Here is a 20983-nt window from a genome sequence, read left to right on the forward strand (position 1 = left end):
ATTACAGAGAATATCCTGTGCTATGTAACTCTCTTTTGGCTAAGAAAAAAAAAAAGACAAATACAAAAATAGTCCATTAGATTGCTATATGTTCAAGTACAAGTGATCTGTCAAATGGATCCGAACTTTACACAATCTTGGTAACAATTTAAAATGAAATATCACGACAGATCATCACACTTTTGTTGGCAGGACTGTAGAGCTTCAGAGTACCTGCATTATGTGGTGCCATGGTTGACCCAGCTGGTCACACCTCATAGAAACAACCATATTTAAGATTTGTGTGTGTCTGTGTGTGCATGAGGTTAGGCTAGGACACTGCCGATAAGCATTCAAGCCACTCTGCCAAGCATTCAAGCCACACTGACTGGGAGCATGTCATTTCCATACCGACACACACTTTTGAGACCATGTCATTTGGCCTGTGCTGCCACCCAACTGACACACAAGTGCTCATTAGCAGGGCAGTGAGGGTGTGAAGTGGTATGTCCAGCATTATACAAACACACACACATAAACACACACACACATAAACACACACACACACACACACACACACACACACACACACACACACACACACACACACACACACACACACACACACACACACACACACACACACACACACACACACACACAAACAGTCTCAAGTATGTGCCCCCGGGGTAGTTCAGGCACACAATCAACACATCAGTACAAGACAAATAGACTTGCAAAATTCATATTCACAGATGACCACATTTTGTGTCAGCTGACTGTCCAGACAAGGGTTGCTGTCTAGTGGCTAGACATGATGCGTGTGTTAAAGTATGAAGAGAAACAGACTAGCAGACAGACATGCAAATAAATGTAGCAGAATAAGAAAGAAAAAAAAAAAAAGAAGAAGTTGAGAAAAGTCTTGCAACACTGTTTCATCATACATTAATACATATCATTTCCAATTTTTAAAATTTCAGGTCGGTGTGATCCTGGAAAATTTGAGTCATAAAAATCAGGTCAAACAGAGAGAGTGAGAATATGAGCGCTTCTAATGAGGCTAGGATTATGATACTATCAAGTGGTAAGTGAGGGTGGAGGGTTGGTTTAGCAGGCCCCAAACCACCAGTGCGCACAAACACACAGGCGGCTCACACACGCTCTGCCTCCTCTCTGAGAGCTTATTCTGCTCTTTCTTTCTTTTGCTTTCTCTCTCTCAGAGCACTTCATTTTCCATCCTTGGTCATCTCTTGGTAGGTTTCTGCCTCGTACACATTAGCCCGTTTTATTTAGCTAGTCCCAATCATCAAACACTGTGGGCCAGGATTGAGCAGGCTACAGGTGAGATTGGGGAATAATTTAAAAGTATCTGATAACCAATCAGACAGAAGGAGAAAAGCGAAGTAAAGAGGTACGATTAAAAAAGAGGGAGGGATTGTGTGATTGAGAAAGAGGGAGGGAACAGATCTGTGACCTCATGTGACATGTGACCTGGACTCCACCAATGGTTTGGCGGGTTGGGCCAGAAGCAGAATCATCGCGGGAGCTGTGACCAGACGTGAGACTGACGGTCCATCACCTCACCAATTACCACGACTTGAGCTACACACACCTGAACCTCCTAAACCAGAAACCCACAGCATCTGCCAAACTGTAACAGGTATGTTTACCTCACAACTTTTATCCATGACTTTTTTTTCCGTTTAGCACTTTCAATTTACCACTGCTCTTGTATGTCTCTCAACGCTTCAGCGTACGCTGTTCTCTTACCGAGCTTGTGGCTGCAGATTCCTGTGGCGTTCACCAACCCTAGATTCTTGGTTGCGAGCAGCCTACGTGGTCTAAGAAACTCTTTCACCCACCTTTTTTCATGCATCTGTTATTACTTTCAATAGGCTGTACAGTAGCTTCTGGAGTGGTTCAGAGGGCAGCGCTGGGGCAGGACCTGGCTTTTGTGGACATCACACATGGCTTCGAACAGCATCTTTGACTCTTTCAGTAACTACTCCACTTTACTCAGAGGTAAGTCCCTCGTCTTCACCTGTAGATAAATGTAATGTAAATATTCATTTTGGTACAAATGGACATGGAAACGGTATGAAGGATGGAACAGAAGTAAACACCACTCAAACTCAACATACATTTGGAAATTTTATAGCAGATCTGTTTGTGTTAAAGCTGACTCTGCAGGTGCAACCTTATTCCAGCCGAAGTGTCACAACTACCATCCTTATATTAATGGGCTAGTCTTATCATTCTGGAGCATAAAATATGTTGTATATCAATTGCGTGTTTTTCAGTGCTGCTGTGTTGTAATGGCTTCCCCGCCGCCCGGTACATTATCAACGCACTTTGTATAAGCGCACTTTCATGTAGACCAATCTTTACTGGAACTCTAAAACCATAAAACAAAACCAGTGTACTTCTCATCCATTTACTCCCCTGACTGAGGATACACTCTTTGCCTTTTTGTGGTCAGTGGGCCTTCGGGGTGGGTGTGTGTGCGTGTGTGTGTGCACTGCCATCTACTCCAATTCCTTAGGAAGGAATGGCTTTTTGCTGTAAAAACATAATGGATCTTGGGTCATGTGCAGCGTGTTACCAGCTGATAGTGTTTTTGCATGATGATGTTTGTACCGTCCAATACACAACTGATTATTTATTTATTTGTTTGTTTGTTTACTTGTTTGTTTAGGTCGAATACAAACATGCTGCAGGACTAGGATCAAAGTAGTTTCATTTTTGGAATATCAAGTGGTTTGATGATATGACTCGATAAATGAAGGCAGATGAATTAAAATCAAGGATTGTCAGCACTGATATTCTATCAGCAGTGTTATTATTGGGAGTATGATTTAGATCCACGTTTTGTTTGCGGTAGGGTAGATACCTTTCAAGTTACTACTAGAATCCGCAATTTTTTTTATTGGGCTTTCGTAACTCATTTTGCTTTATTGGGTAGTTAAAAGTTCATAATGTTATTAAACAGAAGCCTGATGCCATTTGAGTATCTGGCAAAGAAATACATAGATAAAAGTGTTTACGTCTGTAACGTGCTGATAAACTGACATGAATCTCATTCAAATGGAAGTGTACTGGTTCATTTTTGAGCAAAAAGTAACATCCACACTGGGGAAATTAAAAAAAAATTTTAAAATAAGACAGGTCAGAAAAAAGAATGACGGATGAAAAGAGAGAGAAAAGTTGACTGTGGCTTGTGCGATTTAATAAGAGACAGATACAGGACCGATCCTAAATTGTTTGCAGAGTGTTTTTTTGCGGAGCTTCCAAGTACTTACCCACTCACACACTCTGTTTTTAACACACACGTACACACTTACACAGGCCGTGGTTTACATAAAAAGGTATCTGATTGGATGACTGACAGTAATATGCTTTCGCTGGAGTAAGCTAGAAAAAATGTCATCTTATTCCTTCTTCCTGCATCTCTGTCCTCTGCTAAATATGCCTTTTTATTATTATTATTATTATTATTATTATTATTATTATTATTATTATTATTATGAGCAGAGTCATTTTTTGAAGAATTGTCACTCTGAGATTTTTTTCCAGAAGGCATTTCAGTGTGTAAATATCTGATGGACGACAGAGATCTGGCAGGCGGAATATCTGTGGCGCTTAAATGGGGATCTTAAATGCTAGCCATAATCACTATTGGAAATCATTAGCAGAGTACAATATCCTTTTTCAATTCCTCGGTCGTGAAAATTAAACCAGGGAAAGCATTTGATGGAGAAGCCAAGAGGCCAATAAAAATCTTTTCTCATATAAATTAGTTCAAGGAGGGGAAAAAATCCCTCAGGGGTTTGACAGTTTCTTTCACTAACGTAAACGTCTAATTTTTGAACAAGACTAATATTCTGTAGTAATTTGAGTTACTCAAAAATTGGTAAATAACCATTGAGTTGCCAAATGAGCAGTAAACGATGACTTTATGACACATTGCATTGTTATGTCATGATGTGGAAAGTTTTCATGTTTGTGGGTGTCTCAGATTTAAGACAGTTTTTTTTACAGCATCTTATTTGTTAAGTACTATGGATGATTCAGTCATTACAATGAACTAATAGCAAACATGTGAGAGAATGAACTCTATGTAACTTTATGATCGATCCATGTCGCGTAGTGAGCACGGTGGTTAAAATATATACATTCTCACACTTCTGTATGAACAAAAAAATCATTTACGGAAGTTTTGAGCTTTTTATGTTCTTTTTAAAACGGGAAAAAAAAAATCCTTGATATACAGTACACTTATATAACTTTTGAAAATAAATAAATAAATAAATAAATAAATAGTAGACAACCGAGAATAATCAAAATCAGATTTCAGATGATTATAGAAACTTTTTTATAAATATTTTATCCAAAGACAAAAACATGAAGATTTTAGACTTCGGCTGAATTATAAACATCTGTAAGAGTCGAAAGCAGTTCGTTTTAAATCTTAATTAGACAGATTCAGTTTTCATCCAAAACAGATTTCTTAGCCGGTGTTAAATTCTGTTCATTTTAATTGAATAGGAATGTTAAAAATGTGCAGTATTTTTTCCTTCAAGCAAAGCCTTTGATTAGATGGCACTATTTTAAAGAATTTATGGGACTTTTAACAGTTCAAAGTTGTTTAATATAATTTTGAGACTGAAATTAACAAATGAGCAGACCACTAAGGCCGTATCGTAAACATTTTAAATCACATCCATGATATCGATGTTAACGACCCCATATGATAACAGCAGTCAGCAGTGAGACAGAATTCAGTCCAAGCTCAATGTTGCTCTAAAGCACCAAACGTTTCCACCACTACAAACAGAAACTAGTGCATGTGTTTTAACGGCGAAGCAGAAGAGACGCATTTAAAGCCAAGGGTGTTAATACTCAGAAACCGATGCATACATGGTTCACAATGCAAAGTTTATAGTCATAATAAGATACATAACTGGGAGGAATATGGGTCAGCAATACTTACACAGTACACTCACACTTAACAAGCAGCGGAAAAAAAAACAACAGACACAAAGCAGCAAATGTCTATGTGAAATAAATAAAAAATGTAATAATACTAAAAATAATTTGCAGAAACAATACTGTGTGTGTGTGTGTGTGTGTGTGTGTGTGTGTGTGTGTGTGTGTGTGTGTGTGTGTGTGTGTGTGTGTGTGTGTGTGTGCGTGTGTGTTTAAAAATGCAAGTGTATGATTTTCTAATTTTTTCGGAGTGAAGGTGTTATATTTTTCTGTTTAAGGTGTGTAATGAATGCAGGATATAGATTATGTGTGGCATTTTTTAATACGTTTATTTGGTTATTTGATTCTTTATTATCTCAATATAAATATGAACACAAAGTGAGCTACTGGTAGAGCAGCATGTATATAATATACATTACACAGGAATATAAATGTTGATATATTCAAGTCTGTGTGCCTTGTGTGTGTTTTAACGTGCTAATCTGATGCAGACTCTGTTTGCTTCTGTTGCTCACCAGTAACCACAATGAGGTCACACCTGCTGCTCTGGAACTGCAGTTTATTAATGCTCCACAAACGCACACATACACACAAACACACACAGAGACACAGATAAGACGGGATACTTCTTTATAAAACTAATCTAAAGGATGGCTGACAGATCTCTAACTGACAGGCCTCGCAGTGTGTAACCCGGGTCGGGAGCCTCTAGCAGTTATGTAATAGCGCAGACATCAAGTCGCTGTTTAATATCACTGCATTCCTCTTTCAAATGTCTATCGATGTGTTTTGAAGGTCAAAACCAAATTCACCGCACTTCGACAATGGACCGGTATCGGGTTTTTCTTCATCAATGTTTTCCCATTAATTTCTAGGAGCCTTTTTAATCTATACTCACATATAACAAAGTTTTCTAACAATATAAGAAATAACATGCAATAACGTGTAGTTATTGGGATTGTTTACATTGAAAAGACATACTTTACCTGTATTGTTCTTAATCAAACTGTTTACTCCATAACGTCAAGATATGACCACCAAACCGAAATAGTGCTAAGACTGAAAAAAAGGGGCGGGGCTTCTGGGGGGATCTATTAACAAGAAAAGAGATACAAAAAACAAACAAAAAAAACACTAACTCGATTCACTTATTGGACAAGGATGCTGCGCAAGGTGTGTATTTGAGTAATAACCTGTTCAAATGCACTTGTTTAATGTTATGGATCATCCACGAGACAAGTTAGCTCCTGTTTCCATTCATGTCATAACAACTTTAGACAGTCATTCCCTCAGCAGACAAAATCCATCCAAGTCGAAAGACTTAGTTTACCTTGACTGTTACAAAACCCTGACACTAGACACTCTAGATGCTTTAAAAAAAAGTCTCCTCGCAGAAAATGACCTTAACATTTACACCTTGTTCATCTGGAGCACCTGCTATACAAATTGCTTCTCTAGAAACAGTATCGTAGTCAAACGAGCATTTCGATATAAACCTTGCATATAAACTGTGCAGTGCTGTGGTATAAATTGCATCTTACTAGTCTCAGGTGAAATCAGTCATCAGCAACTGATGACAGATTTTACCTGTTGAATTGCGGTTGATAAGTTTGTTCAGTGGTTGTTTAAACTGCAGGCTTCTTCACAATCATTAACCTGCTTTTTTTCCTCACACACACACACACACACACACACACCCACACACCCACACCCACACACACATATATATATTGGTGGTCTATGGAGAATTGGAAGGTTGAGCCACATATGTCTCGAGTTATAGCTGTATCACGGTAGAGCTGGTGAATTGGGGTCGGCACGAGCGAATGACTTTATTTGGGGATGGGAAGGTTTTATGACTCAGGATGTTCATGCTCTTTGGGTGAAAGAATGGGTGGTTTTCTTAGTGAGGATGAACGTAGCATAGGGTCATCAAGTTATACTGTAGGTAGTTCGAGTCAAAATGATCTGTCACTAAACAACTGTCTCACTCTTACCAACAGTCACATATATGTAAGTGTAGTATGTATAAAGTATAAAAGGAGTGTGGTTTAAGGTTGTAGAAAGCCTTTGGTTTTTTTCAGAACAGTAGTTACAGCCAAGTTTTTTAAAGTTAGGAACCATTTTAACAATGAGCACGTCAGAAAACTGGCGTGCCCGTTTGCCTGTACTGGATGCAGTTTACTCACTGTAAAACTACGCTGCCTTCAGTTTATTAATCTCATAAACACATGGTTCGTGCTCCTCTAAATTGATGCATCGTTTGCTGGATCCGATTCAAAGGCTTTCCGCTGCTCCTTTTCTTGCCTCCTGTACCAGAAACATCAAGAGCCGTGATGTGTAACTGTATATTAAGAGTTTTCGATATTGCACCAAAAGGGATCTAATAAAAAGCGCATGAGAGTGACGGTGGAGGGTCCCGCTCCTGGGTCTCATTTGGTTCGACGGCGTTGTGATTTAAAAAGCACTGTGCTGGCCTGTGGTGACGGACGATCTGGAGATGATTAGCAATTGTAAACGTTTGGGGAGCGGGGGCGTATTTACTGGGCTCGGACTGTTTTCTCGTTTTCAAGTTGTGCTCGAGTTTCAAACCATAGAAACGTTTATCATTTAGGAGCTACTTATTAAGATAAACGGGCTGGTGGGCATGATGAGACGAGTCTTGAGCGTCTCAGGAAGAAGACTCAGGAAAAAGAGAAGAAAAAGCAGTGTCTAGAAACACATGGCTTCATAGTTCATGAGCTGTTTTATACGACTCGTCTTTGCATTGATATTGTAATGTGCTGTTCTTATAAAAGATCACTGAAAGTTTAAAATTCTCATAATTTTTTCCAATTAAATTGCTTGTAAATATAATAATAATAAGGTGCATGTAACATGAAAATACTGAGCAATTATCAGAACCTACAATTACCGTAAATCATGAAGATTTTATATTGCTTCCTTAACATCTGCAGGCTAAATCAAGTTACTTATGATAAAGGTAAGAGCATAAGCTAAGATATGAGGATGTAGCTACATCATGGTAGCTAGTTAAGTCATTCATACGAACAGTAGCAGAACTACAGTACATTTTAGGGAGAAAATCAATTAAAAAGCATTTTGAAGTTTACAATCATGTTATTGTATTTGTATATTTGTTTGGTTTTTACTAAATTTGAACACCTACTGTAGCTAAACAGCAACACTAACAAAGAGGCACTATGTTAACATCTCTTGATTGTAACAAACTGTATGTGCCAAGTTAGCTCGCTATCTAGACACCACATAGGGGAAAAATACAATACTGGGAAAGCGTCCAATATCAAATAATCTGAAAGCGATTTGTGGGTGGTGTGCTCAGTAAACTGAAAGCAAATCAAACCAGAAAGTTAATCGAAAGGTTATCCCCATTGTTAAACATGTTGGCGGGTGACTTTTTTTTTAAAGCAACGGTAAAGGACATGTGAAGGTGTATGAAAAGCACACTACTACAATACTGACTTAATCACGAACACTTTTAGCAGAAAGCAGACCCTTGTGTAATCATTACGAATGCAATTACTGCTATGCTGAAAGGCAAAAATATCTAAATCTGTCGTGACACAATGACACACATGTTAAGAAGATTTATAGGGTTTAAAGCCTTTCCAGAAAGACACACTTCTATGGCCTTTAAAAACGCTGAAAAAAATAATCCAAGGACATTATATCAATATAAATTTGCTCTACATTTTAAACTAACATATGCATTCAGTATTGGTCATGTTTATATTGCATGATGAGTCTTTATTTGGTGTTTAAAGCAGTTAAACAGTCTCGATGGCCGATCATTTAGTAGCCGATCATTTAGTAGCTGACATTAATTAAACCCATACGCTGCTGTTAGCACGGTCTCTGTGACCTTACTGGCTTTGTTTCATATCCAGATAAACATTATGATCAAACGGTGTGTGTCGTTGCTTTGGTTTTAGGAAAAGAGCAGATTACACCAAATGAATTAAACACAGTAGCCAAAACAAAAACTGCAAAACACACACACACACACACACACACACACACACACACACACACACACACACACACACACACACACACACACACACACACACACACACACACACATATGTGTGTTTTCCTGTAAAACTAACTAAATGTTCTTATATATAGTATTAACAAAATAGAAACAGATTGCTCTGAGTAGATAAAAGTCAAACAATGACTCGATTTGTTGCTACACAAGAAAGATTGTCATCAACTAAGGCAAATTTGTCTACATTTATGGTTTAGGTCAACATTAGCAAATTTTTGTTTAAGATAAAAAAGAATGCTTACAGGGTTTAGAGAAAACATTGCTGATTGCAGATACAGATTAAATAGATTTGACATTTAATGGTGAAGAAATGCTGCTTTAAATTAAAATATATAAATCCATCCAATAATAAAGATTAGTGCCCTTCATAAAGCTTATTTCCTCAAAGTTTATTTATTGTCAAATCATCAAGCTTCGGTTCTGGTTTATAAGTGAATAAACTTTCGGATAAAAATTATTTGTCAAACACCACAGTTTTCAAGATGTGTTTGTACAGAAAGAGGGAGTTCATGTAAGAAACTGCGAAAAGCAGAACCGTTAGTCTTATTCTAACCACACCTTCAGCACCTGCAAGAACAATAAACCTTTATCGCAAAAGAATGGTTGTTTTTTATTAGCTGAACATAATTTATAAATCATAACCTGAGAAAAACAGTGAGGGGGGGGGGGAGCTGCATTTACATCCTACTTATTACAGTTTTGCAAAATGTGAAGCGATGCAACTTGATAAGAACTAGCTGAATGTTGAATAGCAGGAACATCAGAAAGATAGTTTAGTGAGCAACCTGCACAGAAACAGATTAACAAACATTTACTGATAGCACTTCCTTTGAGTTTCTGTTTTTTTTTTTTTTTTTGATTGGTGTATTTCTGTTTCCTACCTTGAAATGGGAAACCATCTGTACATTTCTCTGCATACAATACACCTTATTTACAGACAACCAAATCATCAGATATTTTTTTATGAGATCAGGTTGGACTCTGCCGCTTCTACTCTTCATCCAACGAACTAGCAATTATATTATCATGAAATGGCTGTTGTTATGACTAAATGTGCATAAGTTGCACTGCGGTTTGATTTATGCTTAAGGTTTTGTGCTTAGCGTACCAAATATATATATATATATATATTCCGTTGCAATGACAACGTATTTTAGTTTTATCCCAGTCGGTATAAGTCTACGTTTGTCACCAAAGCAAAGAAAAATCTGATTCCTTGTATCTGACAGTTGACATTTTGTAACCCTGGGTTGTGAAAGAATAGTTAAGAGCCGACCAGTTCTCTTTATTTCAAGGATTCCCCTTGCACATGCAGACACACACACACACTTAAACTGGTTCTCGTCTTTCTTCTCATTCTTCACACTTCCGCAGTCTCGACTGAGGTCAGCCTGTCTACTGAGTTCTCACGCCACTAAGCGCACACACAGACACAGACACACACACACACACACACACACCCACATGCATTCGGAGCGCGTGCAGTGTCACACAGGATGACCATTCACTGCTGACTGTCCGCGTCTCTTGATTCAGCACTTTCAAACACTGTGGACATTCCTAAGCAACGGCAGCTGACCAAAGCATCACATCCTCTGGGATATTCCACTGCAGACGTTAAACATTCTAACACATATTCAAGAATGAAACTATCATAGAATCTGTCATATTGTATATATTTGTTCACTACTGTAATTAAAAATTTCAGAATACAATCCAAGGGATGTGTTTAGTGACCAGCAGTAAATCTCTGGAGGTAATGGGATTTAAACTTACAGACTGGTTCTTAACTGCTGAACAATGAAAAATTCATAAAATCCTAACCATAGCTTTGTAATTCTTCATTTGTAGAACATTAGTCTTCGTTTACACAACCTGGAAAGTGTGATCTTTATTTGCTTTAAACTGCAAACTACAATTTATAGATACAGCCGAATAAGTTTAGGACCAGTGCCGGCATGTGCATGCTTGGTTTTATGCGAAGGCCAAAGTTATCTATTTAAATTTTGCCTAACGAAAAGAGAAAATACAGTCAAACAACAGCAATAAAAACAACAACAATGGTGACATATACCATGTATGTTGCCTTTGTAACAGCAGGAACTGCTATTATATGACGACCATCTTTGAATAGTCAATCTTGAGTCATATACTGAAAATAGATTTGAAAAAATATCACCTTGCTGCCAAACTGTTCTTCCGATGGTTAGGCCAGTGTTAACGTTAAACTCTGGTGTGTCCAGACTTACTGCCATCACTAATTATTATTAATCCTTTTGCTGAAAAATCCTTTCTGGTTAAGGTCTCCCCAACCAGAAGGACAAGGAAATAAGGAAAAACTGAGTGATACCTATAGAGATTCAGACTATAATACAGTGTTTAAAAGGTGTTTGTTCAGCATCGGAGGTTCGTATTGAAACAAGGATTTTTGATAGGATGTCAAACATGGTAGACGATCGTCGCTGATGTCATGTACTTTATTGTAACAGAGCCCTTTCTTGCTTTCTTTAGCTTTAATCAGCTCAGTGATGTGGACTGTGTTTAATTAGCTGATTAGATCTGATCGCTAGAATCAGCACTGGTGAAATGAGTTTACACTCACCGTCAAGAAGGCCCAAACAGTGCAATTAGAATAACAGAAACAAAGAAACGGAGAGACAGAGAGAGAGAGAGAGAGAGAGAGAGAGAGAGAGAGAGAGAGAGAGAGAGAGAGAGAGAGAGAGGGAGAGAGAGAGAGAGAGACCGAATGATATTTTTAAGCTTAAGGTTAATGAGATAAAAAGAAAACACAAAAGGTTGGAAAGATTCCAAAATTATGTACGATATTATTAATATGGATGTCAGGTTTGATGGTAGAACTCTGCATGATTTTTTTTATTGAATATGAGCGAAAATTGTATTACATATTAATCATAGTATAATTATAATATATACATCTGAATTAATTTGCAAATCTAGAGTTCTGTAGTATTTGACACAACACTTTTTCAGTGGTTTGACATGTCTTTCACAAGCCAACATATGTGCAACAAGACTGGTTATCTTTAGTCACAAACTGTGTTTGCAATTATGTGTGTGCAACTATATCACACGCAAATGTTTTCACATGCCTACTCACACACACACACACACACACACACACACACACACACACACACACACACACACACACACACACACACACACACACACACCATATTGCATGTTGTTCTGGTGATGATTGTCTATCTTTTGACATTTACACTAACACATTCATTCTTAAATTGGTTACGTCTAGCACCCAAAAGGGTTCTTTAATTTGCCCTCAGAGGAAACTTTTATTGATTTTTCTGTGTGGTTCTATCCAAGTGGAACCTATGTACCATTAACTCTCCAAAGAACCCTTGAAGAAAGCTTTTTTTTTTTGGTTACTGATACTGCAGAAGCCTGCAGGATGCAAATGAGCTCCAACTAACAAACCACATGTTTTGTGCTCTGTGATCTCAGAGTTTCCAGACATGTTTTCTGTGGGTGTTTTCAGAAGTTGTGGCATTGATGCAATCCAAATAAACTGGTCAAATTAATGCAGATCTTTAACAGACAAGCCAAAGGGATGTTTAAATACACAAGTATACTGTATAGTACTATAATCCCAATATGCTAGCTTTGCCTTTGCTGTAGGAGTTCTGTAATAACAACTAACCTTGTCAAACCTTAACATAAATAGTAAAATGGCTGTTGAATTTATAATTGTAAAAGCAATTTGCCTCACATTCCTTTTGCTCCTTCTGCCCATTTCAGTTATTTTTATTATCCAGCATGTGTCAGAAAGCCACGAGTCATGCAGATGATGCAAAAGGCTCTCATGCTTCATATACAGTATACAGTGAAGGACTTTATTTAGTTCGAGGACTAAATCCCTTATGACAACATTCAAACGATCCTGAATTAAATTCAACTTTTCTTCAAATTATTATATAATTAACATCTGTAACAAAGAGCAGCTGAGCTTAATTCTTTGTATTTTCATGAGCAAGCATGTTGCAAACATTCGTACATAGCTTGTTAAGCCTGAGAGGGAATCTAACCAGATGAAGTGGTTTTTGAACACAGAACTGTGCTCTGTGCATGTCTTCTAGCTTCTTTTCGTCTCTCCCTCTCTCTCTGAGTTCCGGTCGTGATGGGAGACCACCACACACGAGCACAAAGGGGCATTGTATTCTAGGGGGAAAATGTGGTTAGCAGACAGCAGTAGACGGCCCCAGCGGTTGCTGGCAGGCAAGTACACTTCCTAGTGTTGACTCCACATGAACACTCATTTTGGGAAAGCCCTGAGTTATGGCAGCTGTGGTGGCATGCTTATACATAGACTATTTCGGGAGCTGCCTGGGTGGGGTGGGTGTACATCCCTCTCTTTCTTTCTCTCTCTCTCTCTCTCTCTCTCTCTCTCTCTCTCTCTCTCTCTCTTGCTGGAAAAGAGCTTTACTTCTCAGATTTTGAAATCTCCTTAAGCAGCTTCTGTGTAGAAGAACTTAAAATGGAGTCTGCTCATGTGTACATCTTAATTTCTTTATGGGGTGTTAATTCCACATTCAACCAGTCTGAAACGTTCCACATGGGCTGATATGTATTTAGTGTCCAATAGAAAATAGTCAAGCAATTTTAAAAAAAATACTATGATGCCCAATGTTAATTAGACTGAGTAGTCTAAATTAATGATCATTAATTATAAAAAATTATAAATTTACTAATCAGACCAGTCTGAGTGGGCGTGGCCTAATATTCTAAGCACAAGCATCATTCTAGCCTGCTTGATATAAACTTTTAAGGGAAGTGGTAGCCTCGATTACTCCACTGTATAAATTAGATAAATGTCAGTCACACTGGATAAGAGCATCTGCTAAATGTAAATGTAAATGTAAATGGATTCAAGCATAAAAGCTGTCCGAAGGATGAGCAATTTAGAGCGACGGTTACTGAAGCGGCACCCGAGATTAACTCTGCCCACTTTATAAATGAATTCACTGAAAATTAAGAAATTCTAGTGAAGTGCCGGTAAAGATTGGAATGTCACCGATTACAAGGCCGATATTAAACTAACTGTGGAACCCAAAGATCACATATGAATGAATGAAATACAAAATGGTATGAGTGAGAGTTGTGCTGATATCATCAAAGTGCATGAGGGTAGGCAGAAAAAGCAGAGGACTCGTAGAGTGGTGCAGTCATGTGCTGACATCATAAAAATGCGCCACACTCAGGGGTTATGACCTAATAAAAGAGGGCCTTTGGCACACCACCAACAAGGATGGAGAGAGAAGTTAGTCATTCACACCACCTCACTGGTTTTTGGCTTTTGGCTATAGGACAAGAAAGAGATATTTTCTGCACTTTAATACTAGCTAAGAAAATCTAAGGACCACTTGTACATTTTACATGGCTTGGCTTAGAAATCTGCAATTATGAGACTACGTTGGGTTGAGTCATCGTTATTATTTATGTATTTGCTAGCTTTAGAGCCAAAATGGCATCAGCCCATGTAACAAAACACTTATATTAGTCAAAACACACACGACTTGGGACTTTTCTGAGAGGAAAACTTGAGAGAGAAAGGACAGTGGGAAAGAGAAACAAAGAAGAAAGGGAGAGAAACAGAAAGAGACAAGGTCTGTATGTTGTGGTTGAGAGAGTGGGAGGAGGGGAGGTTACTGTCATTTTGGCAACACCGACACACATATTGCAGCCATTACCACAATGGAAAAAATGTTTTTCTGCAAAATGCAATTACTACAGATTACAGATCGGCCAACGTAGCAGTGGAGGTACTCAGCAGAATGAAATGTTGTATACTGTACTGTGTTTGTGTGTATTGAATTGTGTGTCAAAAAAATCATCTGCGGCGTTAAAAATACACTTGTCGCATTATTATGTGTTAAACATATGTTTATAGGGACTTAATAAACATGTAATAAATGTATCTACATGGATGGTGGTTAATCTGTAATAAAAGTCAATAATAATAGAAACTCTGTGTGTGTGTGTGTGTGTGTGTGTGTGTGTGTGTGTGTGTGTGTGTGTGTGTGTGTGTGTGTGTGTGTGTGTGTGTGTGTGTGACAGTAAGTGAAATGACTGAGTTCAGTGCTCACAGTTGTCTCAGCTCATAAGCAGCCCCCTCTAGAGGCCAGGTGATTTTACCCTCTGCAAACCCCATTTTACCCTAAAGCAAAAAAGTAATTCAGATACTGATACAACATTAAATTATAATAAAGGAGTCATCCTGATAATCATAGCAGTTTAACTGCTCCTAAACATTTTAAAGTTTATTATTATTATTATTATTATTATTATTATTATTATTATTATTATTATTATTATTATTATTATTATTACTTTGTAAAGCACAATATTATATAAATATATATATACATATATATATATATATATATACATACATATATAATAAACTAATGCATGTGTACACAACTTATCACGAAAGAAATGTTATGTAAGTTGTGTACACATGCATTAGTTTATTATTTTCATATATATATATATATATATATATATATATATATATATATATATATATATATGAAAAAAAAAAATATATATATATATATATATATATGAAAATATATATATATATATATATATATATATATATGAAAATATATATATATATATATATATATATATATATATATATATATATATATATATATATATATATATATATATGAAAATAATAAACTAATGCATGTGTACACAACTTATCACGAAAGAAATGTCATGTATTTCCAAATACAACTGATAAGAATTATGACGTGACATAGTATTTCACAATTCACAATTCTGTAGCGATGAGTGTGCTTTCACAATTCAGTCTGCCTAAATTTCATCTGTAATTCATTGGTAAGAATGAGATTAATTTTTTCTGCTCACAGTGGAATGTCCAAGGTTGAAAAAGGGTCAAAAAAAAAAAAAAAAAAAACACCAAGAACGATCATTTTAACATCCTGAATGATCATAAATTGGGGGTAAGGGATAAAAAAATAATATTTTTAGCTGAATATAAAGAGATTTATAATGTGTGGAATTCCAACTCTCTGGATTTAAGCATAACAGCTTTTTCACTGATCCCCAAAAATAACTTTACTTAGGAGCATTAGTTGAACATTAGTTCATGTCAGTCAGAGAAACTGAAACTGATATGATATTGACTCACATCATTAAAGGCCTGACTGTCCCTGAAAGAAATATATCTGTAATTCTTTGCTTGACATTGATAGATGCTGCAGTGACTGCACATGAAGAGTGAAATTCAATCAAGATCTCATATACATTCAATATTTGATCAGTGTTTATTCCAAATCTTTTACTGCAATCCCAGCCTAAAGCTTTGCCAACACTTTTACCATAGCAGACGCCTCCTTTAACACTAATGCCTAAGGTAATGAGAATATATGATATATGAAACAAGATATATGAGGTATATTTAAAGAAAGCACTGTGAGTGTACTTGAATGTAGTTTTTTAAACAGAAGCTAGAATTCATCATTCCATCCAGTCTACTTAAGGGCCCAAAGGATATTTAAATGCATCTGATGAGAATGCAGAACTCACTCTGGGTTGGCTGCATCTCATGCTCTGTGAGCTGAAAAAACTGATTAACCAGCCGATATGCAGCATTTCCTTCCTTTCCCATATCTCTCTCTCTCTCTCTCTCTCTCTCTCTCTCTCTCTCTCTCTCTCTCTCTCTCTCCCCTCCTATTTGTTTGCATGCTGGCTCGGGGCAGAAGCCCACTGGCCAGAAACTCGAGCAGACACTTTTTACGGAAGGAATGCACTCTGTGGCTTCGAGGCTCCCTCTCTCCCTGTAATTTGCAAAAGTAGAGAACCGTGCAGTCGCCCACGGTTGGCAAAGATGAAAAATCAACTGACTTCTGGTGGTGTTATTGCCCCGTGTTCTGCTTGGGTCAGTGTTTTCTAATTGTGTCCATTTAGTCATTCTATTATGTGTTTTCCCTGCAGAAGTGCATTACACAGAGGCCTGGCATGCCGAATCATACATAGGAATCATCCAAGTACATCAAAAGTGTTACTGGTGTGCTATAAACTACATTCCTGAGTCCATTTAGTACATAAGCCAAATGTGTACAGCTATCTAAAGCTGGTTATTTTAATGGCAAAGAGGGGCAGTGGCAGGAAAAAGGAACAAGTGCATAAATACATGAAGGGTCTCAGTAGGCGTGCCCGGACATCACATCTTTCTAATTTACTGTGTTTACGGATATAGAAGAAGTCATATTAGACTCAAAGTAATATTTTATTGAAATCTTAATCCATTCATTGTACACGTTCCTAAATGAAAGAATCAATTCTCAGTCCCTGCACAGTCACTTTTTTTATGCAGATGCAGCACATGCATCAACTCCGTGACATCAGCTTTATTGAAAATGTATGAACCAAGCAGACTGAGATGAATAAATGCATTTTAAAAACCCCTATAAAGCCCTCTGACATCTTGCTACGACCGAAATCTCTAAATAATCAGAGCCTGATGAGGCTGCATCCATCTTGCCATCGCCGCTGATTAAAGCCGAATGAGCTGCAGTCTGATAGCGGGCCCTTTGAGCTTTACGCGGAACAAGCGCTTCTCTTTGAACCTGTGAAAGCCGGTGGCCCATTTGTAAAGACTCACGTCGTTTTTCATCACGTTATTACGATACCACCGCGTACTGCCCGACTCGAAGACATGCGTTCTTTAAGGAGGAGGATTATGGAAAATACACGCGGTGTTAGATGTCCGCTGAACGGGAGCTTTAGAAACCGTAGAAAGTGCGCGGTGAAGAGGCGGCGGAGGCTCGTGTGACAGCAGCGCGGTTAAACATATTAATAATGAACAGATGCGATGCGAGAGAGACCCGCCGCTCCTGCTGGAGAGCCAACGGTTGCCTCGCACCCTGATGTGTATTTAGTATTTAAAATTCTCGCAGATATTCTCTCTTTCAGTGTTGAATTTGCCTTTAAAAAAAAGTTGTATGTTAATAACTGACCAATGAGACGTGATCCTGGATTAAATTGCCCATTTGCAGGTCTTCTTTCTGACCCACGTTTGTGACCCATAATACGTCCGCTGTCTTATATACGACCAGCCTTCACAAAAAAGAGAAACCCAAAGGGTGGTCGGGTGGGTGTTGGGGGTGGGTGGGTGTTAGTCTGGGTGTTATAATAATAATAATAATAATAATAATAATAATAATAATAATAATAATAATAATAATAATAATAATAAACTGATCAACATGTCCTTCTATTTTTTATCAACTGACAAATATTTATCACCTTGCATTTCTCCATATTCAGTGTTAATTTTTTGTCAAAGACATGTCATGATTGCGACGTCTTTTTAATGCCACAATAGTCATCTTTAATATATTCTTCAAAGACACTCAGTCCAGCATGACAGAAATGATAAATGCGGCTCTTTTGTTATATTTACAACAAAGGTTTTTTTTTATTACTTTATCTTAAAAAAAATTCACGATGTTTATGATCTGGTCCGTGTTGATCAGTTATTGCTTTATTTCTGATCCATTTATCTGATCCTCTGCACTTTCTCACTCTTTTTAATAAAATTAGATAATGATTTTGAGTCAGTAGTATCAGAGGAGGAACAAACTAATAACTTTAAGGGCATCTGTAAAAAATGCGTTTATTTATTTATTTATTTGTTTGTTTGTTTATATATTTATAATTTCCGAATAATTTTATGAGATTGGTGATTATTTTTTTATTATTCTCTTGCTGATATACAGCCGGTGAAAATGGCGCCCAATCGGAAACGTAGTCAGACTGCTTATACTGGCATTTGCGGTTATTGATTTTACGTTTTTAACCTTGTTGTTTTCACAGACATCCGCTAGAAAAGAGAGAGAGAGAGAGAGAGAGAGAGAGAGAGAGAGAGAGAGAGAGAGAGAGAGAGAGAGAGAGAGAGAATAAAAGTGACCGTTAAATGTGATAATATTTGCTGTTTTTTCACACTGTACATTTGTAGATTTAATGACTAAAATATTAACTAAATATCCTTGCAAATATGAGCTACAAATTGAAATTGCGATATGCCTTGAAATTTTTTTAAACCTCACTTGAAATGCTGGACACGGTTGTAGATCATTAAGAATATAAAATGATTTCTGTTTCATTAGATTATTTAAATGATGGGATTCAAGAAATACCCCACAAAGATATCGCTGCTTGGTCACAGTGCACATATAAAAATGTTTATCCAGATCGTTAGCAAATTGAAGCCTTTTGCCATATTGTTATTATAAAAACCAAGACTGTGTCGCCTAATTGCACCTAATTATTACAAAAATCATAATAATTCAATATTTCAGGAAGTCAAAACGGATTTAATGCTCGTTCTTAGATTTTTTTTTGTCATAATGCTTCTGGCAGTGTTATAAATTTCGGACTTCTTCATGAAATACTTGAACTAGCACTTTCTCACCTGTTTGTTGTATGTGCGTATTTATTTTAAAAAATGAACCAAAGTTAATGTATTCATCGATAGAGAAGAACTTTTGTACGTCGCTCTGGATAAGGGCGTCTGCCAAATGCTGTAAATTAAAGGTGATTCGTTTCTGTGTGTATGGAAGATCATAGATTTTAATAATAATAATAATAATAATAATAATAATAATAATAATAATAATAATAATAATACTTATTATTAGTATTGTTTGTAATTGTATTTATATTGTAGGAATTTTAATCGTATGTCACCTAACTGAAAGAGTTTATTTGAGTAACATATTAATGGTCAATTTCAATAATTTAGAACACGTTAAATGTGTGACCCCGTATCTGCACTACCCTAGAATGCGGTTTTAGACACAGTCTCTGATTCTCGCTTACCCTCATGCCACACCCCCTTCACACACACACCCTCCCCACCGCCCCCGAACCTCAGGCTCATTTTTAACAACAAACGCGCCTACTAGTGGTAAAGCTCTGAAGGGAGGGAAGGGTGTGTCGCTTAACGTGAGCCAACTCTTTATAATACTGTAGCTTTAATAATCACTGTTTATCACCTCCTCTCACCGTGTAGCCCGTTTAATCAGGCGTTCGCATAAAAATTAGATTAATGGGAATGAATATAATTTATTTTATTTTTTGTTTATTTATTGTTTCTCCATTGTTTTACTTTAAATATATATGGAGTATCTCATATAATAATTATATTTCTGCGTCTTTTAAGTATACGATAGATTGTAGAATTCTCATATTGACTCATATAAAATTAATATTACCTCTCATAATATAATACTAAAATATTACGAATTGTAGTATTGATATTAGTAGTCTGTTAGCAATACTATACTTTTTTCTGTTGTTTTGTTTTTTCTCGGTCTTTCCCTCCTTAATTCTCCGAAAGAAAAAACCCCTAAGTTTTATTTTAATACTAGTATATTCCATTGTATAGAATCTTTACTTCGTATTGTAAGTCTGTTCCACCAGTATGTTGCACTAACATTCAGAATCAGTTAAGAGCTGCTGTAATGCCCCTCACTAGTGCCTCCGTGTTACTGCTTTCTTTTCTGTTGAATGGAGTAGCACTCAAACTATTCTTTAATACAAACTCGGAACAGATTTATTTACTGTTTACTTTTATTTACAAATACTAAGAATCATCCCTCTGGCGCCAGAGCACGTGTTTTAGTTCATGCACAAATAAAAATGTTAGAATTGTGTCGATGTCCCAATATTTATGGCCCTGAATGTATAACCTTAATAACAGAGCACAGCAATGTCCTGCTGATAAAACTCGTATTGGTTTATAATGAATATCAGAGACGGGAAATAGCTCTTAATTGCAGCGCGTTTGGAAGGCACCGAGTATTAACTGGGCTCCTCTAACAGACAGCGCTTTCGTTTTTGCTCCATGTGATTCTGATTGGTCGA

The 20983-nt window shown here is 37.0% G+C and overlaps 1 protein-coding gene across 1 annotated transcript in view; it reads left to right on the plus strand.

Annotated features, from left to right (window-relative positions):
* The first annotated feature begins 1428 nt into the window (after positions 1-1428).
* The window catches only part of runx3 (RUNX family transcription factor 3), a 50033-nt gene continuing 30478 nt past the window's right edge, over positions 1429-20983 (plus strand). Inside the window, exons 1-2 of the mRNA XM_027165923.2 lie at positions 1429-1639; positions 1875-2001. Of these exons, the coding sequence (XP_027021724.1) occupies positions 1947-2001 (55 nt within the window). The 5' untranslated portion in view covers positions 1429-1639; positions 1875-1946. The remainder of the gene's footprint in view (positions 1640-1874; positions 2002-20983) is intronic.

The sequence above is a fragment of the Tachysurus fulvidraco genome, chromosome 4, assembly GCF_022655615.1.
Source record: "Tachysurus fulvidraco isolate hzauxx_2018 chromosome 4, HZAU_PFXX_2.0, whole genome shotgun sequence".
NCBI classification, from domain to species: domain Eukaryota; kingdom Metazoa; phylum Chordata; class Actinopteri; order Siluriformes; family Bagridae; genus Tachysurus; species Tachysurus fulvidraco.